Source organism: Dipodomys spectabilis, unplaced genomic scaffold, assembly GCF_019054845.1.
Source record: "Dipodomys spectabilis isolate Male_0828 unplaced genomic scaffold, ASM1905484v1 ptg000054l, whole genome shotgun sequence".
Classification (NCBI taxonomy): domain Eukaryota; kingdom Metazoa; phylum Chordata; class Mammalia; order Rodentia; family Heteromyidae; genus Dipodomys; species Dipodomys spectabilis.
The window spans coordinates 37762140-37790045 of record NW_024870731.1 but is presented as its reverse complement, the minus strand read 5'-3'; the positions used below and the strand labels follow the sequence as shown (position 1 = coordinate 37790045).

General features: G+C 44.8%; 1 protein-coding gene across 5 annotated transcripts in view; it reads right to left on the bottom strand.

The window, feature by feature from the left end:
* Itpr1 (inositol 1,4,5-trisphosphate receptor type 1) overlaps nt 1–27906 on the bottom strand; it is a 297583-nt gene that overhangs the window by 149038 nt on the left and 120639 nt on the right. For 2 of the 5 annotated variants that reach the window (XM_042680110.1, XM_042680115.1), the window contains exons 11-26: nt 27707–27802; nt 26156–26200; nt 22271–22425; nt 17779–17878; nt 16306–16466; nt 15713–15854; nt 13131–13289; nt 11881–12053; nt 10291–10410; nt 9707–9901; nt 7270–7521; nt 6623–6764; nt 5718–5898; nt 4437–4624; nt 2297–2435; nt 1002–1056 (exon numbers count right to left, since the gene is read on the bottom strand). In XM_042680110.1, the coding sequence (XP_042536044.1) occupies nt 1002–1056; nt 2297–2435; nt 4437–4624; nt 5718–5898; nt 6623–6764; nt 7270–7521; nt 9707–9901; nt 10291–10410; nt 11881–12053; nt 13131–13289; nt 15713–15854; nt 16306–16466; nt 17779–17878; nt 22271–22425; nt 26156–26200; nt 27707–27802 (2303 nt within the window). The remainder of the gene's footprint in view (nt 1–1001; nt 1057–2296; nt 2436–4436; nt 4625–5717; nt 5899–6622; nt 6765–7269; nt 7522–9706; nt 9902–10290; nt 10411–11880; nt 12054–13130; nt 13290–15712; nt 15855–16305; nt 16467–17778; nt 17879–22270; nt 22426–26155; nt 26201–27706; nt 27803–27906) is intronic. The other 3 variants (XM_042680112.1, XM_042680113.1, XM_042680114.1) reach the window with 3 other exon arrangements.

The window sequence follows — 27906 nt, the reverse complement described above, 5'->3', positions numbered from 1 at the left end:
CGCAGAGATGAATTGTTAACATGAGTGGTCCCAACAAATGGGGCCTTTGCATCGTTCCCCTCACGAAGAACTGCTTTGGTCAACAGCACATTGGTAAAGACAATGCAAGCAGGGTGTAACTACTGCTTGCACCCTTGTGGCTTGTCATTTTGGAACATCTGCTCTTAGAATTAAGTCACCAGGCTGCAAAGAAGCTAAGCTATCCATGAGGGCAGAGGGTAATGAGATTCAAACCTTGCAAACATCCTACACAGGTGCCAGAAAGGGGAGTAAAACAACCTGGATGTGCGAATGAACTCCAGAAACGACCTCATGAGACCTGCACAACTAACACAAAAACCAGAAGAATCACCTGGCTTAGCCCTACTCAGCCCTGGAAAGTGTGAGAGGCAATCAATGCTTTCAGCTTCAATTTCTTGACGTTCTTTGGGCGAAAGATACAGTAGATAATCAAGCCAAGCACATTAATTATAAGCACTATAGAGTAGTCATACCAAGTTTTATGTTTATAGGTACTGGAGTTCACAATAATCATAATAATGATAGTATAAGTTAAAGTTGAGGACTGTGACATTTTAAAAAGGGGTTCCTACTAGGAAGGACAAACAAAAAGAAAACTGTGTTTTCTTCTTTTCATAGCTTGTAAAGAGTGCAGGGATAAAGGATAAACTGCAGCCTACCAGGTAAGAAGGGTAAGATGCTACTTAACTGGGTTTTTTTTGCCTCCTGCCTCCCATTTCTTTCTTTTGTCCCTATTTCCTCACTACTTAAAAAATAACTTTGTAATCCTGAGCCACATCTTTCAATCCTTCCTGATCTGGGCAGGAAATACACACACACACACACACACACACACACACACACACACACACGCACACCACACTCTTCAGTCCACTCCAAAGAGTTGCTAATAAGGTCAAGGAGAAGCCTTAGAAAATTCTAGAAGAGCCACTCCTACATCACAGAACCCCTTACAAGACAGTAACTGAAAGTAAACTTTCCTCCCTCCAAAGATGCCTTCCGCTTGTTCTTCAATGTGTTCAAAGTCTAGAGCACCTGAAAAGTGAGAGAACATAGCTTTAATACGGTAAGGTCTGAAAACAAGCTGTGGTGAATGCGCTCCAAGTCTTGTCAGGGCGAAGCTGCGGGGCTAGCCCCAAGTCCTCCAGAACCATACACAGCAAGGCTCCAGGCCTGGGTAGCCAGGTGATGCCGTTCAATGTCCCACCCTCCCGCCATTTTTCCCCTTCCTAATCACAGCGACAACTTCCTTCAGAGGAAGCCTGGGGCTCTGTAGAGGGGTTAATTCTACCATTACCCTTCCTCTTACCCTTCTCCACTATTTTCTAGGGAGGAAGAAACTTCCAGCATGAGTAAAAAGTTGCTCATGAAGTCTCCTGGAGAGTCTTTGTCATTTTGCTTGTTTTCATGGGGACTTTGTGGGTAACCACAATACTAGAAACCTCAGCCGTTTAAGTATCCAAGACCTGAGGCAGTAAGATCTCTCCTGGCAGCAATCTACAATTGTCCCAATCTTCTCCTGCCCCAAGTCTCAAGATCCTGTCCTTAAAATACAGTAACCCAGCAGTGGTACTCGCTAGACACTATGTTGAAAATGAACTATACAATTTGTGGGTGGGAACGGGAGGCAAAAACTAAGATAGTGATCGAAGAGCCATACTATCCAAAAAGAAATGTACTCATTACTTGACTTATGTACCTATAACCCCTCTATCATCACCTTTATAATAACTCTTAAAAAATTAAGAAAAATAAAATACAATTATCCTCAAAACATATTCACTAGCTGGGCACCGATGGCTCATGCCTGCAATTCTAGCTACTCAGGAGGCTGAGACCTGAGGATCACAGTTCAAAGCCATCCCAGGCAGGAAAGTCCGTGAGACTCTTACCTTCCAGAAAACCTTGAGCTGAAGAGCTCAAGGATAGTGCCCAGGCCCAGAGTTCAAGCCCCATGGCCAACAAAAACAAAACACAAAACTCATTCACCTTTTACTATTTTCAGGTGGAGAGCCTCGTTTCCTGCCGAAGGCCATTTGGGTATTTATAACATCACTAGGAACCATACAGAATTATCAACACAGGTAGCCAGGCAGTGGGCAGCCAATGAGAAGTTTATGTGCCTGTCCCGTCATGCGCCAAATGGTTTTGCAGGTCACAGAAGGTTCACGGGCAGTCGGATGCTTCACACCCCTGGAAGGCTATTTGGGTTCCCCAGTTTTCTTTATACCCAGGCCCCACTCCATGACTGCAATTTCATTCTGCATTCACTAACCTGGTACACTACTTGGCCCTTCTTGGCTGCTATTTCCGGAGGACGTTTCTGAAGTCTGGGAATTGCTTTCATCAAACTCTCGTTTAAATATACACAGGAGGCAGGAGATCCTATAATCCAATCTCACATTCAAAATAAACTGAAGATTCAAGTGGAAATGGAAACAGATTGGTTACATTAACATACCACCTTTGACGCTTTGCCAAGCCAAGCCACTGCACTCTGGTGAGGCCTGGTATCAGCTGCATCAATTACATTAAGCACCAACCGAGCCAAATATTTGGCTTAGATTTCAACAGTCATTTTAATGCCAGCAGACTTCCGTGGGGGCCTATCAAGCCAGCCCACAGCACCTTCAGCTCTCGTGTCAACTTCAGTAGTTTGCCACTTAACTTAACAATGGGAATCGGGCATTACTCACTCTCTGTCCCACCCTCCAAGAAATAAAACTTCATTTCAGCAAGGATTAAATGCCTACCCGTACCCAACACAAGTTGGCTCAAGGAACGAAGCTGACTGCTTTAAATTTAGACCTGACAAAAAGAAATTTTGTTTACAACTGTGAATGAGGTTGGTTTAATGTTTTCAATATGCTTCTTGCTGTCTGTTCTGATTTAGGCACGGCCCTGGGCTTCTGGTTCTTTCCTTCTATAGTCCAGCCGAGTCACTGTCCCTACCAGCGTTACCAGGGCCACAGACACAGCAACCAGATGGCACCATTTAAGGACCCTCCCTCCCTTCCTCCCTTCTTCTCTTTTCTTTCCTTCCTTCCTCCCTTCCTTCTTCTCTCCTTGCTTCCCCCAAGCCTGCTCAGCAACCTTCCCCAATCTTAGGAGTCACTTTTTCCAGACTAGAACACATGGCTGACCTGACTATTGAATCTATGGTTTCTTCCCAAGTCTCAAAATCAGCATTATGCAGAATGGTGATGTCTACATCTAGGTGTCAACTTGAAAGGGTTAAAGGAGTCCGAGATGGCAAGCAGAGTGAATGCTTATAGCACTTTTTGGTGAACTGGCTGTAAAGATGCCTAGAGGAGTGGGAAGATGGGTAGGGAACCACTGCTGAGCGTTCATTTTTGCCATGTGTCTCTGTGAGGTTACAGCATTTTTGCATGGCAAATAGAAGCAATTGTGTAAAGAAGAAAAACTTGTTGAAACAGGACAGAGAATAATCCTAAGAGAGCCAAGTTCTTGTGCTGTCTGGTGGGGAGCCGGAGACTATGGGGAAAGCTTCCGCTAGGTGGTGCTCTTCTCCTTCTGCTCTAGGTGATTTATTCCTCAGCAAAGTTCTCTGCCCCTTAGTGGAAAGATTTTTCCATGCTACATTGTAGGTTTTGTGCAGCAATTTCTGCTTTAAGTGGTCTAACGTGCAAAAGTATTATATTCATTTTCTCCCATTCCCTTTGAACCCACACTGTTCCCAACCTTGCCCCCAAATCTAACTCTGCATTTGCTGTTCCTCTAACCTGAGACTCTTCTGGAAATCAACATAGCCAGCTCCTTATTCATTTAAGTCTCTGATCATGTCACCTTACACAAGAGGCCTTTGCTAATAAACCTTCCCCCAATCAGGAAGCATTATCTCGGCCTTCTTGCCCCTGAACCATCCTGACACTTTAGATTTTAACAGCTCTTACCATTGCTCTTTAAAACGCTGGCCTCCCATCCCTACAACTTTCTCTACTGCTGGCTCCTCAGGGCTTACAGGGACTTGTGACCACATGACCTCCAGAAGTGATGAATGAAAAGGGGGAGGGGAAGACTTTGCAAAGCCAATGGAACCTGAACTGAGCAAGGAACTACAGACACGGGATTCAGCTCCCCTGGAGAACACGGGGCGAGTGAATTCAAAGCAAAGATGATAGCAAGGACCGAGGCAGGGAGGGCAATGAGGATGAAAAGCTCAGGTAACTACAGGAAGCTCTGGTATAGAAGAAGGGGCAAGGCCTCCTTAGGGAGGCGCAGGAGATGGCAGCAAAGGGATTAAGATAAGGCAGTTCATAAATGATAGGAAGTGATGAGCCAAAACCTTTGCTACAATTTTCTTCCCCAGAAAGCTTTGCTCTCTCTCAGAGAGGACAGAAGGGAGGTGACCAGTGCGGCATGAGTGCCTGCCCCGCCCCGCCCCGCCCCCCTACCTGGAGAATTTCAATGATCTTCAGTTTGGTATCCATGACCATGATGTCCTCTTTCTCGGGCTCCGCCTGCTTCACGTTGCCTTCAGGGGCGGCAGCCATGGGAGTCATAGGCAAAAAGCCTCCTCCCCGGAGCACCACCTGAGTCATCAGCTCGCCGACACCGTGAATAGACCTCATCACGTTGCTGCCTGGAAGGGCACAGCACAGACACAGGTCAGACCCTCTTGAGAGTGCTCGGAGCATCGAGGTCAAGACAATATTTAACACTTTCCCATTCTGTTAACACGCTCAGACCCAAGGAACCAGAAAAGGTCACACCCATTAAAGCTTTCACGCTTGTGAAGGGGGCAGAAACAATATGGGTTTTTGACTATCCCAAAGGAATTATTTTGTGTATTAATTCACCTGCTAAGTTTTAATGGCTACCTATCATTGCTTGATATTATGCACAGGAATAAGGATTAGAAGGGTTGATAAGGCACAGATCCTGGTACTGCTACCGACAGCTGCCTGTTCTTAGGTACACTAAATTACCTTCGAGGCTCGGCCTTGTCACAAAAAAGCACCTCCAGGACTGGATTCACTGGCATAATACACTCAAAATGGCATAACACAGGACTTCGCAAATAGTGAGAGGTGAAAAATACCATTTTTTCTATTCTAGCTGCATAACACAAATTAAAGAACAAGATACCTATCTACTATGTGCTTACTACTCTGACTCTAAAACATCAGGGGAAATAAGCATATAAAGATAGGTTTTCTTCTCACAAAGTAAAACCAGATACCAAAATATAAGCCTGAGCCTTATTTTACTTTATACATTATAAAGCACATTATCATCAAGACTTTTATCAACATCAGAAACAATGACATTTTTTTTTGGGGTCTTTTCTTTTTTGGTACTGGGGATCGAACCTAGGACATTGAACTTGCTAGGCAAGTGCTTTGCCACTGAGCTACATCCCAGCCCAACAATGACATTTTTAAAAAGAAGATGAACACTCAAACTGTTAGGTAACTTTCAAATGACTCAATAACAATATACACACAGACCCACAGACAAGGGGAAAGACAGCCAAGTGCTAATGATCATGGACGCAATGTCATGAGTATTGTGAGTCTATGGAGCTGTGTGTTCAGCTTTTCTTTCTGTCTGATGCATCATAATGAAGAGGTGGGAAGGAAAGGCAAGGACAAGACAGGCTATCACATGGCGGATAGGACAGGAGAGTTAACGAGAAAGGCTAGGAGGGCGTCTCTCTTCCATCAGATACTCACTCTTGAGCTTCTCCTCATCATTGTTACCTTTATTCTCTTCTCCTTTCACAATCTTGGTAATGGGGAAGATTGTTGTCACATGCACACAATCTAATATGGCCAGGAGGATCTTGGTTAACCGTAGGAGGTCAGAGAAGTTGTAGAAACCAAAGTATATGAGATTCCTGGCTAAGTTTACAACCTGTTGTGTTTTACAAAGAAGATGGTATTAAGTCATCTGCGCTCCTCTGTCTGACCTGACATTGACGAGATAATAAAACAACAGATGGTGACTTCCTATAGCGGAAGGAAAGGCATAGATGCAGCTTGCCATTTCTGATACAAATTTCATTTTGTTTCAGGGGAAGAAAAAAAATTGAGACATAAAAGCCGGCAAAGCTACCATCTGCTCTTGTGACCAGTTAATAAAAACTTGACCTAATCACTTAACAGGCCCAGCTTCCCACGGAGAACACTGGGTGACCCCAATAATACCTAACAAGGGCACACGCAGATAAACAACACTGCAACCCTCAGGAATATAATTCCTAAAAGGAGGCCAATGTGGCCTCAGAAACATTCAACCCAGAGGTGGTAAGGACTGACAGTCCTCAAATGATTCATATGTGGCAGATCCCAAGCACAATCTGTTTCTCTCCTGTCACTTTTAATAACAGAGCATACATAATATTTTATCATTTCCCATGATTCAGTCCACCCTGTGTATTTTCTTTTATGAGCCTAACTGCTCCTAAGCCAAGCGTCTGGTAGCAGTGCTATTTTATTCTGAGCTCAATTCTTAGTTCAGTATAAAACTAGAGCCTCCTGATAAAAATCCACCCACCAAAAATACTTCCTCTTAACCACACAGAAAAAATGACCACAGGAAAGCAGACAAAACACCCGGATCTATCATCATGCGTTACCTCGAACGTGAGCTTATTTTTCTCCTTATCAGAAAAAGGGAACCTCTGACAAACCACGTCTCTCAAATACTCCTCCACGAACTCCATGGTTTGCGCAAACCTCTCCTTAATCTCATCTTTGGATGCACCACTACTGTCGTAGCTGAAAGGAAAGGACAGGGACAGGGAAACAGAACGTCAGGTTCTTCTCAGTGATGCTGTGCCAGGACACAGAGTCTCAGAAGTAGACAATGCCATAGCTGCATGCTACTTCGTTTTCCCTCCCTAATGTGTACATACACATCTCAGTCATTTATCTTCTTTATCAAATTGCCTGTCTCCACCACCCTCCTGCCTAATGATTAGCAGGGAGATGGTTTTTCTAGCCTGTTCACTCATATTTCTCCATGTTGGCACAAGAAAAACTCAAATATGTGTAGAATTTTTTAAAAATCAGGAAGAAAAAAATGCAATGATCCCAACTCTTAGTTCCTTGAGACACGAAATACTTGCCAACCACGTATTTTAAGCTTAAAGAAAAAAAAAAAGCTTTATCATTATTGTATGATTTCACAAGACCATGGATGGTTTACCTACTGCTGTACAGAACACTGTAAATGGGAAGCTTTAAAGTGTCAGGAGCTAGTGACAGGGAGCAGTCAGCTTACTCATCAATGGCAATCTCGGAGGGGATCTCCGACCAGAGGCGGGCATATTTCACAGGGGTGACCTGTTCCTGGGGGTCTCGGTCCACATGCATGTGAAGCATGAGGCGGCAGAAGGAAGCCCTCAGGTCATAGGGCAGGTTCTCATCGGACATGCAGCGAAGGATGAGGTCCACATCCAGCTGGCCTGAGATTTCATTGATGGCCAGGTACTGGCGGTCCAGGCACATCCTCGCAAAGAGGTTCAGCTGATACCTGGGAAAGGAAAAGCGATCATAGACAAGTTCTCACTCCAGAAATCATTCAGGATGTGCGGAGTGTGCATGGTGGTCCAGGAGGCACCAGCTTTTCCAGGAGTGATGCTTGGCCATCTGAACCTGCACAGCAATACCTTTTTTTTTTTGAGTCGGTCATGGCTTGAACTCTGGCCCTGGGCGCTGTCCCTCAGCTCTTCAGCTCAAGGGGAGCGCTCTACTGCTTGAGTCACAGCACCACTTCCAGTTTTCTGGTGGTTTATTGGAGATAAGAGTCTCACAGACTTTCCTGCCTGGGCTGGCTCTGAACGGCGATCCTCAGATCACAGCCTCCTGAGTAGCTAGGATTACAGGCGTGAGCCACCGGCTCCCGGCCTAGCAACAAATCTTGTATAACTTATTTTAGCTTTTGTACTAAATACATGCAAACAGAGCTAGAGGAAACATTGTGCTCTGCTGTAGAGAAAAGTGGACAGACAATAGTCACATGTGTGTCCAGCTGTGTTAAAGCAATTATGTCCTTTCTATTTCAATTTCCCTTGTTTATCGTACAAAATAGGAAGAAAAATAGTTAAGACCTTACATGGATATCTAGTTCTATCTCTTCAGCGGTACTTTAAAGAGTGTAGGGCGCTATTTGTATAGAGATTTAAGAATACAAAATATATATGCTTTATGACTGAATAGACATGAGACAGAATAGAAAAACCCAAGAAAACTGCAGGGATGAACACCATCTGTAGGAATATCAGGTAAGAGACCAAAATACAGAAGGCAAGACATTTTTAACTGCAAACTTGTATTCATTTTATTTAAAAATGCTAGAAACAGTGATTTTACTGCCCTTTACTACCCTACAATCTAATGGTTCACATTGCTCTTTCCTTTTCTATCCTTTCCCTTCAGGGGGAAGAAGGAATAGGTCTTAGACCTGGGGTCAGGAAGATACTGGGATGGAGGAGATTACTGGGAGAGGCAGACTGGTGACACATGGTGGGCCCAAGTCAACAAGTGAACACCCTGGGTACGAGGCAGCTGGGGGAAGTTACACCATGTGTGGAAGCCGGTGGGGGGGGAGAGAGAATCCTTCAGTGTTGAAATCAAGTCGCAAGGACAGGCTGAGCACTGCCTGGCGGAAATGCTCGGGACCAAAGTTAGAGAATTTTTGAATATTTGCATAGTCCACCATCCTTGTTCTAAAAATTCCAAATGTTCTAAATTCAGAAACATTTTGAGCGTTGAGTCAGGGCTCAGGTGTCTTGGGTTTCAATTTCAGACTTTCGGATTAGGGTTGTTTCACCCGTATCAGTATACACTGTATGAATGTATGTACCAATTGTATGGATGTATGTACAAACGGGGAAAAAAAAAACAGGTTAACAAAACAGAAATAGGCATGTACCAGCAGACACTGTCTAGCTCTGACTGTAAGTGTTATAGAAGACTGGTGTTTTCACCTCTATTTTGCAACTAAGGAAGCTGGAATGTAAAATCAAACTTGACCAAAGTCAAAACTTCATAAAGAAAAAGGTCAGGATTTGAACCCACAAAGTGTGAACTAACAGTCTGACTTGTGTGTATGTGTGCGTACATGTGTGCACACACATGCAAATCTAGGGACTTGAATTCAAGAGCCTGAGCACTGTCCCTGAACTTTTTTTTTTTTTTTTTGGTCAGTCACTGGGGCTTGAAGTCAGGGCTAGGCACTGTCCCTGAACTCCTTCATTCAAGGCTAGCACTCTATTACTTGGAGCCATGACACCACTTCTGGTTTTCTGGTGGTTAATTGGAGATAAGAGTGTCACAGATTTGGACTTTCCCACCCAAGCTGGCTTCAAACTGTGATCAGATCTCAGCATCCTGAGTAATTAGAACAACATGTATGAACCACTGGTGCTCAGCTGGCAGTGTGACTCTTAACCATCTGAGTATGTATGAAGCAGCTCTACCTGGGGCTGCTGCAGGTCCTCTTTCTTTCATGACGCAGATACACCCAGATATCAGTGGGCTAAGAATCAGTGGAATTTTATATTCTAAACTCACACAACACATCTTTTTTGTTGTTGTTGTTAGAATCTTATCAAATGGTGCCATGTGATTCCTTATAATGACCCACAACGAATCAGTTATGTTCCTGAGGGCCAGCCTCTGGGGCAGCCCAACCCAAGTGCGGGCCTCTCGCTCACCTGTAGTAGCTGAGAACATCTCGGTCTTCTTTTTGTCCTTCTTTAGCATCCTGGGCCAATTCCCTGACACTCTTACTACGAATTTCTTTGTCGCTGTCCCTCCAAAATAGCCACACCTCTTCCTCATCTTCTCCAGCCTCCAGAGCATTTTCTCCAGTTGAAACACCTTCAAATTCAAAACGAGAAAGAACCAACCTAGAGAGGACGAGGAGAGAGAACACAGCTTTTGAGATCCTCTGAAATCTAGCTTCCCCGAAGACAGGATAGAGGCACATGGTCTAATCCTAGCAGCCTGGAAGTGGAGGCAAGAGGATCCCAAGTTTGAGGCCCGCTTGAGCTACCAAGTAAGATGGCCCATCCCCTTTAAACAAACAAACCCACAAACAAAAGACAAAGAAATGTAGCTTCCCTTTCAGAAACACAGGGCTTAGGTTTTATCACCTGCAAGCACCAACATCACTGAACACTACATCTTCCACCTACAGCCTTTCTTCACCATGGCTTCCTCTCCCCCGCCCCAGGCCCACTCACTGGGTAAACCCCTTCCTCGCTGCCAGCCTCCTCTTGTCCCCAGGCCCACTCACTTGGTCTCAATGAGGATGTCCGCATTGGTGGGATTCAGCACGGCTTTACAGATCAGCTCCTGTGTCACTGGAATTGACTTGTTCATGGACACACAGAGGTCGGAGAGGTAATCTAAGAACCTACCAGAGAGGGGAAGGGAACCAGGTATCTTCAGTAGAGCAAGCAGAGAGAGGTCTGACTCTTCCCCATGCAGACAGGCCCATACTCCTTGGGTGACACAGGTCAGGCACACTGTAGGCTTTGATGCCAGGGTCCAGAGAGGCACAGAGTGAAGTTGGCAGTGACTGTGGCAGATGAAGAGGTGACAGGACCAAAACCAAGAGGGAAGGGCAGGACAGGGAAGGTCAAAGAGGAAGACATGGTAGAGAGGAGCCTCAGTGAGCGCTCAGGGCCAGGCTGGAGCTAGATGTGTTCGATGGGAACGTTACTTGGATCTGTGCTCCAGTTTCTCACACACAGAAAAGAGCCAGTGTGATTTCTGAGGACCAGCCCGGGGGATCTGCTGAGATGACTGATTCCTCGGCTCATCACCTGGCGCGGGAGCAGTCCAGGAAAGGCCGCTTATTCTGGCAGCAGCAGTGATTGCTGCAGCAGCCCTATCTGCTCTCCCGGGACACTGTGCTACAAACAGCTTCCCACATCACCTGAAGTGCTTTGGCCATTAAAGAGAAGAGGAGAAGAGGGGAAATGCATGGAGGGCATGAAGGCGGGGGGGGGGGGGGGGGGGGGCGACTAGCTCAAGATCAAACCCTCAAGTGACAACTTAGTCTGCCAAAGACTCTTAATGATGACATCAGGGAACACATTCTAGAGAGCGAGTGAGTGAAGGAATGAATAAATGCCCACAGCAGTTGTCATTTCCTGGGCATGTGTGTGTGCCAGGCACTTCATAGAGGTTTATTATTGTCAAGTGGCTGACCATGTTCAGCAGAGGGGAGGAGCCGTGTTCCTAGACTGTCTTTTTGCCTCTACTCATCAAAGAGCTATATGAGGCCTGCTAATCAAAGTCTGCCACACACTGCAGCCCCAAGGCCAGTGAGCCTCCTGGAAAGTGCCAGGATCAGCTAAGTTACTACATCTTTTTGTGTGTGTATGTGTTTTTGCCAGTCCTGGGACTTGAACTCAGGGCCTGGGCACTGTCCCTGAGCTTCTTTTGCTCAAGGCCAGCACTCTACTCTCTACCACTTGAGCCACAGCATCACTTCCGGCTTTTTCTGTGCAGGTGGTACTGAGGAATTGAACCCAGGGCTTCATGCATGCTAGGCAGGCACTCTACCACTAAGCCAAATTCCCAGCCCTACTACATCTTTTTTGTTGGCAGTGGTTGTGGAAACTTGAACTCTGGGCCTGGGTGCTGTCCCTGAGTTCTTCAGCTCAAGGTAAGCACTCGACCACCTGAGCCACAGTGCCACTTCTGGTTTTCTGGTGGTTCACTGGAGATAAGAGTCTTACGGACTTTCCTGCCCAGACTGGCTTTGAACTGTGATTCTCCAATCTCAGCCTCCTGAGTAGCTAGGCTGACAGGTGTGCGCCACCGGCGCCCAGCAAGTTGCTGCGTCTTACTGCCATCGGCCCCAGGGGCACCTCACCTGGGCTCCCTGTTCTTTCGCACAAGACTAACAAAAGTATCAATCTCTGCGGCGGTGATGTGCTTTTCCAGGAGTTTCCGGTTGTTGTGGAGCAGGGCCGTGATAGTGTCTTCTGCCAGCACATCATAGCCAATCTGCTTCTGCATGAAGCCAAACTGCTTGGCTATGTACTCCTGCAAGGTAGAGCAAAGTCACCAGGGAAGACAGGAAGACAGCACAGCCTTGTTAGCTACCAGAAAGCACAGCATCCCCAAGGAGGCCTAGAGCTCCACGGGGCAAGTGACCGTTGTCTATCTCTCTCTAGGACAAGGCTGGCATGCAACCTCACAGCCTGCATTTTGATTACACCTGCCACCCAAATGTGATTAAGCAATGATCCAGATGTGTGGGGGGGGGGGGGGATATTTTAAGCGTACAGGACAAATTCTAATCCAGATGACTTATGTTTTTGAAAAGGTCAGAAACTATTATGAAGCTATTTCAAGGAGAATTTATTAATTGTACCTCCTCCACTGCACTGCTGAATACACAGAGATCAAACCTACCTGGACATTCAGAATAATGTAAACTTGTTTTGCTTTCTTTTTCTGGGGCAAAAATTCATCTTTAAAATCAGTGAGTAACAGAAAAAATCAGGAACACCTAAGACAATCCACCAAACTTAATGGAGTATGTGAACTCATCTCAGGCTTCCCTCTTTTAGAATCAGACATCACATTCCCACAAAATTAATTTTTAACTCTTATGAATTGTTGATTTCTATTCAAAGATCGTTCCCTGGCTAGGGATGTAGTTCAGTAGTCTAGCACTTGTGAGTATATCTAAGGTTCCATGTTCAAAAAAAATGAAGATCAAAACAAACTACAAGAACAAAAAGCAAAACCAAAGGTATTTTCTTGCCCAAGAAAGAATGACAGTTTGCTTGCTCCGTGAAAGCAAGGACTTGATTCAAACCTTAGTACAAGGAGGTAGAAAAGGAAAATGTAATGTAATACCAATTTTGAAAATAAAAAAGGTGGCTGTGGTAATGGGAGAATTCTTAGTCTTTACTTTTCTTACTGGCCCCTAAGATTTGTGTATGTGAGTTTCTCTCGTTATCTTCCTTACGGGTTGTCTAGTATGTATTCCTCCCAGGCTTGCACGCCAGCGTGTGATTCCTTCTCAGGAGCACACTCAACCTTGCGCTGTTCATTTGACACTGAGAGCTGAGGAGCAAAGCTCGTGAACTTCCTGTCCACTCTGATGCACACCTGGTTCTTCCTGTAGTCTTGCTGTGAGTGCCTCAGGACCCTGTAGCAGAGGCGACAGATATGTCTGAAGGGAGCGTGCCGCTGGTCCCCTAGCTCCTCCAGCCGCAGCATGGGGCCGTCCCCGCAGTCTGTGAAGGGGGCCTGCAGCAACTTGAAGATCTGTGGGAACAGCAAGACTGCCATCAATGGGGGCTCTTGCAGGCTCAAAGACCATCAGGAGCAAAGACCACCACACAGGTGGCTGGAGTCCACCGGAAATTATCACTATCAAAACACAGTACTGGCAAGAACCTGTTTTCAGTCAGTCATGTGGGACTGGGTCCCTGCCGATCCCACCCATGTGGACCTAAGTGGTCCCCAGAATGGTCCTCAGCACCAAGTAAGAGCAGACAGGATGGAACGGATGCCAGCATGGAACCACAGCCCTGAACCTCTTCCTCCAGGGAGGAAAAGTGTGCCGCGTGCATCAGAGGCCCTTAGCTCAGAGTAGGAAACCTCTGTTAAGCTGGGTCTTCAGACTTGCCCACTGTGGCATTTCTGAGCTGAGTGCCTGCACATGCCCGCCAGGTACATGCCAACCTTGAGAACTGCTGACCAGCTCCTTCCTGACGGTTTGGAAACCATTCCTCCATGCTTCCTGAGACTCTGTTGAACCCTTTCCTGCAGGTCAGCTGTCCTGGGCCATTGTAAGCATAATTCCCAACACCTATAACTGGCAAATACTCTGCAGTTTAAGCTACAAAAAAAGCCACACGAAGAGCCTCAAGCTTTATACTTGAGAGTGTACAACCTCAGTGCGCTTTCTCAAGACTGCTAGATTTTGGTGTCTCCTGGACTATAATCCTAATAAGATTAAAAAAAATGTAATCCTTCTTAGTATAGATTATGGCCCAAGTTAATTTCAGTGTATTACCACTAAAATACAAAGAATATTATTTATATCAAAGATATTGTAAGGATGAAAGCACGTAATAATTGTAACCAAGTTGCATGTGTACAATACCTGAAGAAAGTGATCAGGGAAGGTGCTCACACTGAGTCATGGAACTCCAGCCCTGGAAGTGACTGCTCTTGTAGGAATGGGCCCAGACATTAAGGTCGAGCCCTAATTTGGACTCAATGCATGAAACAGCTGGACACAATTTATTCTTGGCCTTAAAACCTTGTTGAAACATGAATTTTGAATATCATAGGCTAACAGGAAATAGGAGTCACAAATGCCAACTTCCCATGGAGAATGTAGGCCTTGTTTCTCTTTTAACAGTGGCAGAGCCAAGAATTTTTTGTTGTTGTTGTTGCTGGTCAGTCGTGGGGGCTGAACTCTGGGCCTGGGCGCTGTCCCTCAGCTCTTCAGCTCAAGGCTAGCACCCTACACAGTGCCACTTCCGGCTTTTTTCTGCTTATGTGGTGCTGAGGAATCGATCCCAGGGCCTCATGCATGTGAGGCAAGTACTCTACCACTGAGCCAACTTTCCAAGCCAAGAATTTTTAAAGGCAAGAACTGTAGCTAAATCTCTTAACAGCTACAGAGAACTGTATGGTACAGTAAGCTCATCTTATTCCTTGATTTACGACACATGATTTTGACCAAGTGTGGTAAAAATAAATAAATAAATAACATTTTATCAATAGCTGTGTTTATATGGTTCTGTGATCTCCTGCCCTTAACTGTGAAAATGTGCTTCTCAAAAGACAAAACTGTGATACAAGTTATGGTAATCTTCCCAAACTAAAAAGGGATATTTGTGAAGTGCTTATGTGGTTCGAGTGCAAACTTTAACTTTGTTGAAGAGCGTCATGTCTTTAGCAGGAGTTGAGTGATGTTATGGGAGGGAAAAATGAATAAGCACAGTGCTGAACTCAATAAATCCTGGACATTCTGGGTTTTTCCTCAGCAGTGGTCTCTGCAGAAGTACAGACCGTCAGATGGCAAGGGTCTACTGTATGCATTTCTGCGTACTTCCTCTGCCCTGGGCCTGTCACTTCGCGCCTCTTTACACCTGTTTGAGTTGGAGCTGGGATAGTTTGGATCTTCAATGTGTCTCCAATGCTCCTGTGTTTTGAAAAGCTTGGTCCTCAACACAGCAGTATCTTGAGGGGGGAGGGAGTGGTTTGTGAGAGCTCTGACCTGACGAATGGACTCCTTCACTGCTGGATTCAGAACTTCCTTGTTATAAAAACAAGTTCTGTTGTCTGCTTCCTGACCAACATGAAGGGAGTGGTTCTGTCCACCACAAGCTCCTCGTCATGATATGTACTCACCAAAACCCATCTGCGTGTCCCAGACCAAGAGCAGACAAGGACTTCAGGTTATGCTAATCTGTCCACCCCGGCTCACTGATGTAGCATCTGTTCTGCTACAGTTCAGGATTTTGACAGTGGAAAAGAAGGAAGGGAACTGTCTGTACTTAACCTTTGATTCTGCTGTAAACTTACAACTCTGAAAAAAGAAGTTCCATTCCTAAACACCATTGTCAAGGCTTCTGGGTGGAGGGCTTGTGTACCTTGAGCAGCTGTGATTTCTTGGATCCCCCCCACCCCCCCCCCCCGAGCCCACCCCCACCACATCACGTCTTACCCACCTGTTTGAGAATGTTCTGCTCCCTCATCAGCTTCTGCCGTTCTCTGTTGGGCTTGGAGAAGACAACTTCAAGCACGTCCTGGCCAGAGTTAGTTCCACCAGTGACAAAGTAAACCAAGTCCTCCAGCAGCTTCGTTACAGACCTAGGGAGGAAAAAAGAGACAGTATTCAATATTCAACATACTCGAAGCTTCGCCCTGGAAGCCTTCAGGCCAACCAAGGGAGCAGGACATGATCCACTCTTTCCACTTTCCTTGAAATCCACAACTAAGGCCAAGTACTACAAAGATGGAAACACATCACACAGTATTTTCCATCCAGGATGATCACTCTCTACATATCAAGTATTCCCAGAGTATCTCTAACTCCTAACATTTACTAAAGTTAATTCCAGAACTGTGTGAGACACAGAAAGGGAAATATTCAATGTCTGGACAGCTCCCGTGGAGGACACCGTGAGTGCTCAGACCCACTACCTCACAGAGTGCTGTGGAGCTGCGCTCTCATGTGCTCCCGGCAATGCATTGCTCAAATGCATAGATGAAGAGCTCTGGGGGACAGTGGGGGCAGGGGACACATGCAGGGGGCTCTCACCGTCTTTCATTCTGGGTGATGGTGCCCTTCTCCAGCTTCCCGGCAATGGAGCCCAGCACCTTGCTGGCATCATTGGCAAAGTCCAGGTCCCGAACTTCAGCGGGAGACACAGGAACAATGGCAAAGGCCTCCTTATCCTCCTTCACGGGAGAGGTGCCGATCTGAAATTCAAGTGGTCTTGGTAGGACAAGCTTGGAGGGATGGTGTGAGACATGCATAATTACTGACTCTGTTTACAGGTTATGGGACACGGAGCTCTCTTGGAGTCAGAGACCAACAATGGAGGGGCGGGGGGGGGGGGGGGAATGCAGTTAAGAAAAAAAAAAACTCAAGATTCCTACAAAATTAAGAAAAATAAGGAAAGGGCTGTGTTGGGAGAAGCCAGTGAGAATGTTGACGGGGTGGCATCGATCAAGACACATTGTGCTCACAAACTGACTTGTTAAACCGTAACTCCTTTGTATAACTACTTTTAAAGACTTACAAGAATGTCTGTATGTATGTATACACACACACTACACACACCACACCACACACACCACACCACACACACACACACACACACACACACGCCCCTCTGGAATGATGCATTCCAAATGGTCAACAGGCATTATGTCTGGAAATTGGTACCGTAGGAACCAGTGAGGAAAGAAAGGGGGAACTGCTGTGATTTTTGTGGTTTCAAGTGTGATATGTAATAAGTAAGATTCTTATAAACAGTATCTCTAATAATTCAAAAAGTACATATGGAATGTGATATATGTATGTGATATAAATGTGTGTGTGTGTGTGGTATACCATTATAATGACATAATCATTTATACAACTTTCCTATTAACCTGGTAATGTTGTTCATGAAACTAGAACAAAATAAAAAAAACACCAACAACCTTCTCAAACAAAAACGAATATATGAAAGAATCTTTCCATTTTGTGAAAAAGGAAAAAAAAAAATCCTATGCGTATGTGTTTATGCTCTATAAACCTAGAGACTATGGGAAGCAAAGGAAGGAAGAAAAGGTAAAAGGATTCAGAGAACTTTCGAGAAACACAAGTATACTCTAAAATAGAGAGGGGAAAACTGGGGAGGAAAAATTGGGGGCAAATCAACAAGATATTTGATGTACCTTAAGACATGAGCCAACATTTCCCAGCCAAAATCATCTGTTAAGCAAACATGAAATGCAGACAGCTGCTCGATCAATAGAGCAGAAACCATGGACTAAAATAAAAGGTTCTGGGCATTTCAAAAGCCCCAAGTTTGCTGTACCTATGTCCCTTGGAGAAAATTCTTTCATTGCATTTGAGTTTGGCCATGACTAGGCTCCTACAAAAGGGGAGAGGGGAGAGGGGAAGGGATCATGGGGGGGGGGGGGGCACTTTACAACTCCATATTCCCTTATTCGTAGTCAAAGGAGGCCTTCCACTAGGGAGCAGGCAACCTTGAGGAGGTGGCCACATGCTGGCACTTACCTTCAGCATTACGGGCTTCTCCTCTTCCTTGTCAATAGGAATATTTGTGCTGTGAACCCAGGTATTGGTGCACAGGTGTCTAAGCCGGACATAGGAGTTCCTAAAGGGAAGAAAGGTTCCAGGAACAGGAATATTTAGCTACTCAATAGTCACTTGTCTATAATATAACTAATCAAAGTAGAAACCTATGCCAAACTTCTTACCACAACCACAGGACAATACACACTCTGAGGGGCACAGAGCTGTGGCACAAGTCACATTCTAATGTATTTGTAGCAGAAAATAATTCATAGTGACTCTGAAAGTATTGCTATCATCTGTATTTCTAAACATAAGATCATTATCTTGTTATTAAAAAGGATATTTTAATATAACACCAATAACTGAGTACAACTTTGTAAGTGTAAAGGAACACTTCTCACCAGTGATGATAAAAAGGAAGTTTCCTAAGGTTCAATAAAGCAAAAAATAAAATCATAAAGTTCTTAGGAGAAAATATGTGTAAATATGCACTAATCTTGTGGCATGAGAACATTCTGAAGCAACTGAGTATAAGATCTTCCAATTTTCAAAGGAAAAGGACAAATTTTATTGCACAGTCTAAGTGTCACATCTTTTATAGGGCAAATGTATATGCATGTGCACAGGTCATGAGCAAACCTGACAGAAAACAGTCTCAAGAAAAAAGAGCAAAACACAACATGAAAGATTATGAGTCCCTTTGTACAACTATTTAAAAATAAAAAGGAAATTTTTAAAAATGATTATTAATCCATACATCTAATGAATCCCACAAATCAATAAGAAAGGCATGAATAATAGAAATGAAACTGTGAAAAGGACACAAATCAGTAATAATGAAGTATAAACAGCTCATTAGCATATCAATTGGGCAGTCAATCTTCTCGGTTTATAATGTACAAAAATTAAGACAATATATCATTTTATCCTGTCACATTCTAAGAAGCTTCAAAACTGAGAGTAGCAACAAGAGCTTAAGGAAGTGAGTTCTACATATTGGGTTTTGGAGGTTTAATTAGGTTTGCTTTTACTTTTATTTGTTTGGAGCTCATAGTAGGCATAGTAGCCCGAGCATATCTTTGGTAAATGGGTGACAAAGTCATCAGGCAAGCTCTGGAAAGAAATCTTGTGTGTGTATGCTCACATGCATATTCATATGTGTATGCTAGTTTCAAGGCTTAAACTCAGGGCTTGTGTTCTCACTCAGTTCTTCTGCTCAGGGCTGGCACTCTACTATATGAGCTACCCTTCTAGTCCAGCTTTTTTTGCTAGTTAACAGAAGAAGAGAGTCTCATGGACTGTTTTGATCAGGCTGGTTCAAACTTCGATTCTCAGATCTGAGCTTTCTAGATAGCTAGAATTCCAAGGAGCCACCTGTGCCCTGTCAGGAGTCGGGCATTTTATAATGTGTTATAAATATAAATCTTTTTAATTCTAGTCATATCATTTCAAAATCTTTTCCTTTAAGAAATAATTGCACAGTACAAAATGTGCACAAAGATGTTCAAGAAAGTATTATCTATCCTTACAAAAACTTAGTCTCCATTTTCAGTAAAGGACTAGTTAATTATACTGCATGCATAGAAAGAAATAGAAACTACAAAGTTACTTAAAATGATACAATCAACAGTCATTTGCTTGGAATGTGGATGTAATATACTGACTGTTCCATAAAAAAATTGATCAAAACAGCTTATGGTCCCATCTTTCAGAAATAAAATAGATGCTATTGCTGTATGTACAAAGAAATGTCTCAACTACATGAACCAAAATTTCACCAGTGGTTGGACAGTTGAATTGGATGTCTTTTTTCTTTGTTTTACTTGTTTCTTGTTTTTTTCACAGGGTTTTCAGACATTTCTATCTTGTTTTTCTACATTGAGCATAGGGCAGTTTTCTAGGCTTTTCAATTTAGCTTTTCATTAAAAAAAAAAGTAGTAGAAGCAATTCCTTTCCTTAAAAGGCCTACTCCCGTTAGTGGGACAAGATGAATGTCCTCCAAGCAATCTGATGAACAGGAGACATGAAAAAGCATGTCTTCAGAGACAGTCAAGGGGGACTCAGACAGTAATAGAAGCTTTCTGTTACAATTTAGGTTTTTTCTAGCTGGAACACTTGCCATTGGTAGAACAGGTCTGAGAGGGGGCAGGGGAAGGAAGACTTTCGTACTAAAAGAAATGTAGAACAGTGGCATACCACATTCACAGGGAAGAGCAGGGGAGAAGATCAGACCTGGATCTTAGCAGGCCCCCTGCTTTCCTCCCTCCAACTGCCCTGAATCTTCCAAGTAAGCCCCCAAGAGGATAACACTAGTGACAGTTACTTAGTGGCATGAATACAAAATAAGTAACAAGATACTTGTTTGCTAAAAAGGATGTATGTTTATGCTGAGTGAATTGGTTAATTTTGCTTACTTTCAAGCATAATCAAAGCTCAGAGCCTAGCTTTTTAGTTGGATGATTACATTTTATAGTTCTTTGTCAAATTTCATTTAAGACACAAGAGACAATTCCTCTAAAAGTCTCATTCCTAGCCATTAACTCAAAAGCCACGCTCGATCAGCACGAGGACAAAAGAGCCCCAAGGGCTGCATGCTCTCCCAGTGCTCATTCCGTGCATCTGATTTATGCATCTGCGACTCCAGTATCACTTAGTACATCCAGGTTTGGACACTGTGCCTCTTCCTTTGACTATCTCAGAAATGCCCTTGTTGATAACATTTACCCAAGTACACCCAAGTTCACATAACTAAACGTAAACTTTTGATCTGCAAACAAGCAAAAAACTCGGCATAAATTTAAGAAGCAGGGAAATGAACATAGGACTTCTATGGTGTTTTTGTTTATGGTGGTTGTTTTTGTTTCAGTGGTCCTAAGGCCTTCACTTGCTGGGCAGGTGCTCTACTGCTTGAGCCATACTCCTAAGCTCTTTTGGGGTTTTATTATTTTTCTAATAATAACTCACATTTTGCCCAGGTTGCCCAGACCCCAATTGTATTTATACTTCCCACATAGCTGGGATGACTGGTGTGTACTCAGTCCATTATTGATTGACATGGAAACTTCACTTAGGCTGGCCTTGAACAGCAATCCTGATAACTAGCTAGGATTTACAGAAGTGAGCCATGGTGCCTAACTATTCCCTAGGGTTCTCTGCCTCCACAGGATCAATGAACTAGAGGTCTTGTCTTTTGGCACTCAGGCTGCTGACCAAGGGCAAACATGAATTTAAAAAAACTCTAAAACAGAGAGCAAGCCCAAAGTAGTAAGTGAACAGGAAGTGAACATGCAGAGCACTTTTTCCATCAAGTTGAAAACTCTTGCTTCTGAGTTTACACCAGTCTAGCTGGCATACCTGTCCACAAAGAAACAGACAATAATGAAGAGAGGGAATACAGAAGACTTCAACTTTTCTTTTCCACATGGCTGCGGGGATTTCCAGACCGCTAGGGAACAGAACACGGGCCAACCAGCTACTCATTTTTTCTGTATCTGATGGAGCAATATGACATTTTAAATCATGCTCTGTTCTGTTCCATCCTAACCAACTTTAACAACTAGCACAGGATATAAATGTCATCCCCTGAAGTCCTAAGAAAAATTCCAATTAGGATGGCTCATGTAAAACAGGCAATAACGAGCGGCAGAGAGAATGCAGAGAGGCTGGAACCGGCCCATGCTGATGGAGGGAAAGGAGGATGGCCTATCTGCCTTGAGAAGAAACTCGGCAGGTCCTCAAAACGTGGTTACCCTATGATCCTGCATTCTACTCCTAGACACAGACTGCAGAGAAAAATAAATAAATGCCCACACTGGGCTGGGAAGGTGGCTCAGTGGTAGAGTGCTTGCCTTGCATGCATGAGGCTCTGGGTCCCAGTCCTCAGCAGAAAAAGCTGGAAGTGGATCTGTGGCTCAAGTGGTAGAGTGCTAGCCTCGAGCTGAGGGACAGCACCCAGGCCCAGAGTTCAGGCCCCATGACCAACCAAAAAAAAAAAAAAAAAAATCAATCAATCTATCTATCTATCTATCTATCTATCTATGTAGGCTGAGACCTTCACAGGAGTACTGTTCTCATTGTAAGCCAAATGCATGAACAACTCAAATGATCATTAGCTAATAAGTGGATAAATAAAATGTGCACCATCCACACAATGGAATATTATTTAGTGATAAAAGTAAATAAAATACTGCTATATGCTTGAAGGTGGAGATGAATCTTGAACACAACACTAAGTAAAAGAAGCCAGTCACGTAAAATGTGACTCCATTGCTTGATGTTCACCTCAATCAAGTGCTTTTTATTCAACTTACCACTCATGAGCCATATAAGAATCACATGCCATAGTTACTACCCAGTCCAAGTGCTTTTGCCAATTCTGAAGACAGTAACGATTCGGATTTCCAGGAAATGGGCAGGCCACTAGGACCAGCCCTGGTTTCCTTGGGGTAAGCCATTCTGACTGAAGTCATACCTGGGGACGAGGCTGTCACCTCCACGGAGGGTGGTAGGGTCGAGCTCAAAGATGGAGGAGATATCATTGCCTTCAGGCACAGAGACCAGGGAGTATACCATCTTTTCTTGGGCATTTCGCAGCCTACTCCGAGACGCATCCTGGTCTGGGTCCACCTGAGGGCACAAAGCCATCTGGTCAAGACTCCTGTATGTCACAGCCTTCGCTCACCACCATCATTCCACAATCCTCAGGAACAGAGGAGAAACGACAGTATCAGTAGTTCACAGGAAAAGGACCACGATTTGTTGTGAACAGTGATAAGCAGCCACCTGAGCCAAGACTATGTATTCTCTACCTCCTTCTACTCCAGTAAAAAACACTTAAGCAATGTGGAGTGATAGCAGATGCCCGTGGAAAGGTTAGCTATTGATGACAGGGACCTTTGCAGAGCTATATCCATTTGTAGCAGGTGGGGGAACAGCGAATGTGCTCTGAGGAAACTACTCTGTGGAAATGGACACTGCTGTGTTCATCTGCAGTGATTGGTGTCTACCAACAATAAGGCAGCTGCTTTCCAGGAAAAGAAATAACAGAAACCTGAATCCAAGCAGTCAGTCATAAGCACCAACTCCAATATGGCCAGTAAGCCCAGGGTCTATTGGACAAGTTAGGCTATCCTTGAAAACCATGAGCTGGGTGGGCTACTGATGCCCAGATAGAGGAAAGGGCCTTTCCTGCTATACCAAGATTTGGTTGAAATGGGGAAAAGTCCTGAAAGTAAAGGCTGACAATGACAAAGTATTCCTGGGAAACTGTAAAAATACTTTCTGGGCTCCGATGAGCATGGGCTTAAGGAGATGTAAGCAGATTTTAGCCTGGGAACCTGCTCTGATAGGCTTTGCAAGCTCCCTCTCGGTTTGTCCACTCAATGTGGAATGCTTTCTAATGTGCAACTCCCTACAAAATGACAGCATCCATCTGTATCCACCAACTCCCTCCCCCCACGCACATACTCCCTCATCCCTAGGTTGCTTCTCAGGCCAAACCACTACCTCTTGTCTGACCAGCGAGGAATGTACCAGGAAGAACACGAAGTCAAATCAAGGCAAAGAAGAAAGCATGTAAGAAATAAACTCCATGGGGTCTGAGGTCTAGAAGAGAAGGCCACTGTCAGTATGAGTTCTTTTAGCTGGGCGTGGTGTATGCACCTGTTGTAGTCCCAACTACCTGAGCTATCAGGGAGTTAAAGAAGAGGACCACTTGAGCCCAGTTCAAGACGAGTCTGAGCAAGAGAGCTAGACCTGTCTCTGTCTCTCCCTCTTTTATATATGTATATAGATATACAGACACATGTATATCTATATACATATACATATGCCAACCCAGAACGCTTATTCTTGCTATGCCAAAGTAACAGCAGGAGAGCAACATCTGCATCCTCAGTTTAGAACACGGGACATCTGTTCCACAGTGAGACTTTCTAATTGCGAAGTAACTTCCCGCATCAACTCTCTGACCTGACGATGACACAGGGTTTGGCTGAGGCTAGCAGTGGCACTGCAGAGACCCGTGGCAGGTCTAGAGAACTAAGACTGCGCTGAGCCCACCATATCTGCAAGGGACACTGAGCGAGGTGCCTCCCTCCTCGGTCAGTGTGCAGTCGGCATTTGCCACCTAGTGGGAAGAAAGGCACTGGTACAGTGGACAGAGAAGAGCAGCCTCTATTGGCCTATGTCTCCCTTGAGGGACCGAGTAAGTGGCCTGAGGGGGCCACTGCATTCAAGGTGAACACAGCACAGCTGAGTTAGGCTTGAGGTAAAACCCCAGGGGCCGGGAGCCCGCCTCAGGGGAATCAATGAGCAGCAGAGCCTTGAGATGCTTCTTCACCCAAACTCACACAACTCTAGCTTTTTTGCCCAAGGTTCAAGCCAAGCAGAGGGTGAAGGGTGCAGGACCCTCCCAGGATTCATGCTCCACCCATAGCAGCCAACTTTGTGCTGCCAGCCTCACGGGCATGCCTCCGCCATCTGTGCAGCATGCCCGTGCGGCCTCAGAGCAGGCGGAGCAGGTACCTGCATCCGTACCTCACCTGTCTTCACCCTGCCACCCCAGCATCAAGAAGTCTGAGCCACAGAAAGGCCACCAAACCTGAAGAGAGGCTAAGGTGCATCCTAAGTCAGGACCACTCACAATGGCATCTTCTTCTCTTTCAACTGACAGTCGTAAAACCTCCTAATTCCGGCACAGCCCAGATGACCTTGTAGATGCAAAGGCACTGAAAATGCCAGTGTTCAGATACAACTAAAAAATACCACTCGGATAGAGGAGAGGTGTCAAGAGGGAAAATATCTCGACCAAGTCAGGGTCCTGACAAGAGGTAGATCTGGGATGTAACTCAGGTCTGTCTTGACTCCCTAGTCCCTAGTATGTGATCACTGTACACTTGATTCTGCACTGAAATTGCTGGTCTTTCTTCATCCATCCAGAGGCTAGGAGAGCCATCTCTTTCCCCCCGACACCCAGAGGCTCATTCATATACCAGCTCTTAATGCAAGAAGCTACCCCTTACCTAACTGCTAATGTAAGATCTACTCTTAGTCACTTCAGATGACAGCACAGAGGTCACCAGAGGCCAGTCACACTAAGGCAGTCCGCTTGAAACAGAAAGGACAGAGACAAGAAATGTTGTATGGAAAATAAAGCCAGGCCAAGTGTTCAAATAGCATAGGAACTATAGAGAGAGGTTTTACAATGGACTTCCATGAACACTGGCCAAAAGTTAGACTAGGCCAAGGTTTTTCGAACCACATTAATTGTAGAAGGTACATTTTTCAAAAGAGTGAGGATGACAAGGACAGAAAGGAGAAAGATGGCCTCAGGCCCCAGCCCATTTATACATGTACAGATACATACAGTTCTGAGTGTCTTTCAAGCCAACATTTCACCCAAACATAACCAGAGTTAACCATTAATGCAGGATTCACAAGAATTTCTAAAGACAATTATATTTTAAAATACCTCCATCCCAACTCCCTTCATTGATGTGCTAGTCCTTCCAAATTTTTTGGTGAATTTTGCTAAAAACAAACAACAGCAACCATAAAAAACCAGTACTCTCAAGATCTCCAAGTTCCTCCTCATGTGTCAATTGAGCAGTAACTGTCTGGGTTGCTTTTTTGTTTGGAGTGTTTTTTGTTTGTTTTGTTTTTTGTAATTCTAGATCAAGCACTCTGGAAAAGAAACATTTTCCTTATGCCCATTGTCCAGCAAACACAACCCCTGCATTCCTGAACCAGTAATGGGACACTAGAACTCAAGTACCTACATGTTAGCATTATTTAGCCAAATGGTCTCCAAAGAAAAGTCCATTTTGCAATAAAATGCCAAACCACGTCATTCCCTAAAGCCTATTTCTGACTTTGTAGACAGCAAGACCAGAGGGATAGACACCGTCTCATCACAAGCCAGCTGTACCAGGCCTCATGGCCACAGTCTCAAAGGACACTATCCATATCATCCTACTCATTGAAAACCCAAGTAAGCCACAGATGGAATTAAACAGCAGTTAAGATCACTGTTTATAAAAGGCCAACTTCCATTTGGGCTACCAATGTCTCCAATCCAAGAGTATTCTGAGAGATACCACGCACATCTCCAGAGGAGAGGAGACTCTGCACTGAACACACTGAAAGAGCATCAAGACCAGTAGGGCTGGAGCCAATCCGAACACAGAAGAACATGACTTCCATTAAGAAAGGCACAGAACAAGATCTTGTTTAAAGCAGCCCAAGGTTTCCCCTTCCCCAGCACTCTGTGGCCACAGTGACCGTTTCTTAAGTGGATTCCAGCTCATTTGGCCTCACCCTACCACATGAAATCAAGAAGGCTCTTGCCCATACTTACTGAGGGTGGAAACTCCAGGCATTCTTCCTCAAAGTCAGGGTCTACCTGATGAAAAAGAATCATTAGGAAATTAAAACATCCATTGTTTTCTCAAGGACTAGGACCCATCTGCAGGAGACTTCCACACCTGTATCCATCGGTGACCAGCTAAGAACACGTCCCTTCCCTCCGTTCACAGAACCAGCATGCCACAACAAGAACACGGGTCACACAGGCACAGCACACACGGAACAATCCACCGGTTACCAGCACATGGCTCAAAAGTACAGACAGAGGAAACAAAACGAGTCACCAGCAAAGCAACAGTTAAAGGCCCGAGAGAAACAAAAAGATCCTTGATAATCCTAAATCAGGCCTTCCTCTAGGAAGAGTTCTATTTGCCTCACACAGCAGATAATACAACCGCCATTAATCTTCAGCAAACCACAGCATCTCCTAAGCTGATGAGCTGGGTCCATATCTCCTCTAAAGATCCATTTCAAATTTCAGTTTAGATTTCTCGATCTTCCATATTCAAATGTTTAAAAAACATCATCAATTCATACAAGCCTCAGGCCCTCCTAGGAGCTTAGCACTGCGATTCCACAACCCCCAGTCGGCCGCAGGAGCAGGCCTGATACACCCACGCACCCCCTGGGAAATCTCTGAGCGGTCTTGCAGGTAGAACCAGATGATGGGAGCAGATGTATGAGCAGAGTCTGACATGAATGTGCGTTGCACACCTTCCAGCCAATCAGAAGGAAGCAACATCTGCCACACGCTAGGATGGCTCCTTCACTGAATGCAAAAAGTAGAAGGTAAGCTCCTCTTGCCTTCAACACTGAGCCTTGCCCCCCAAAACTCTCACAGACTTTAAACATAAAGTTAATTTCTTTGCGTTTTAAGCCTGTATCTATTTCACTGGGTTCAAGGAATCCAGTTTCTCTGGGAACTTGCCTGGTTCTGTTCTTCATGGGTTTTTTTTGTTTTTTGTTTTTTTGCTGGTCGTGGGGCCTGAACCCAGGGCCTGAGAGCTGTCCTTCAGCTCTTCAGCTCAAGGCTAGCACTCTACCACTTGAGCCACAGCGCCACTTCCGGCTTTTTCTGCTTAGGTGGTGCTGAGGAATCGAACCAGGGCCTCATGCATGTGAGGCAAGTGCTCTACCACTGAGCTACCTTCCCAGCCCCTCTTCATGGGTTTTTAATACTTCTGACTTTACATGCCACAGATTCACTGCAGCCACCTCTCAGTCATTCATGCCCGAGTGGGGCTGGTAGATAGGATGTGAGGAGAGTAGTGGGCAAGAACAAAACAAAGATAATCCTCAACCCTACAGGAGCATTTATTTTCTAACTTACTTGCTCCCCACCCCTTGGTGAGATACCCTATCAAATCCTAGAGTGTGCTAGCCGTTTTTCTCTTTTCTACTGAAATGAGGCAGAAGGGAGCAGAAAAGCAGGAGGAAAACCAAGGTGGCAGCATTCCTGAGCTGCAGCTACTGGAAAACTACAGGTGAATAAGAAGACTGGGTGTGTTCACCTTCAAAAAAACCCCACAATGCTGCTACTTACCTCTGCGGCCAAGTAATGCCCTGTGGCCAGGTGCTTGAAACGGAAGAGGCTGTTCCAATATCCTGCTCCACCACGACAAGGGTCATGCTGGACTACCTGCACAGAGGAGGAGGATCAGCAGGAGTGAAGAGATGTCCCTCCCACCCTACATGACTCTGAATCGGAGACATCAAAACTCCTCTTTCAGAAGTGGTAGCTTT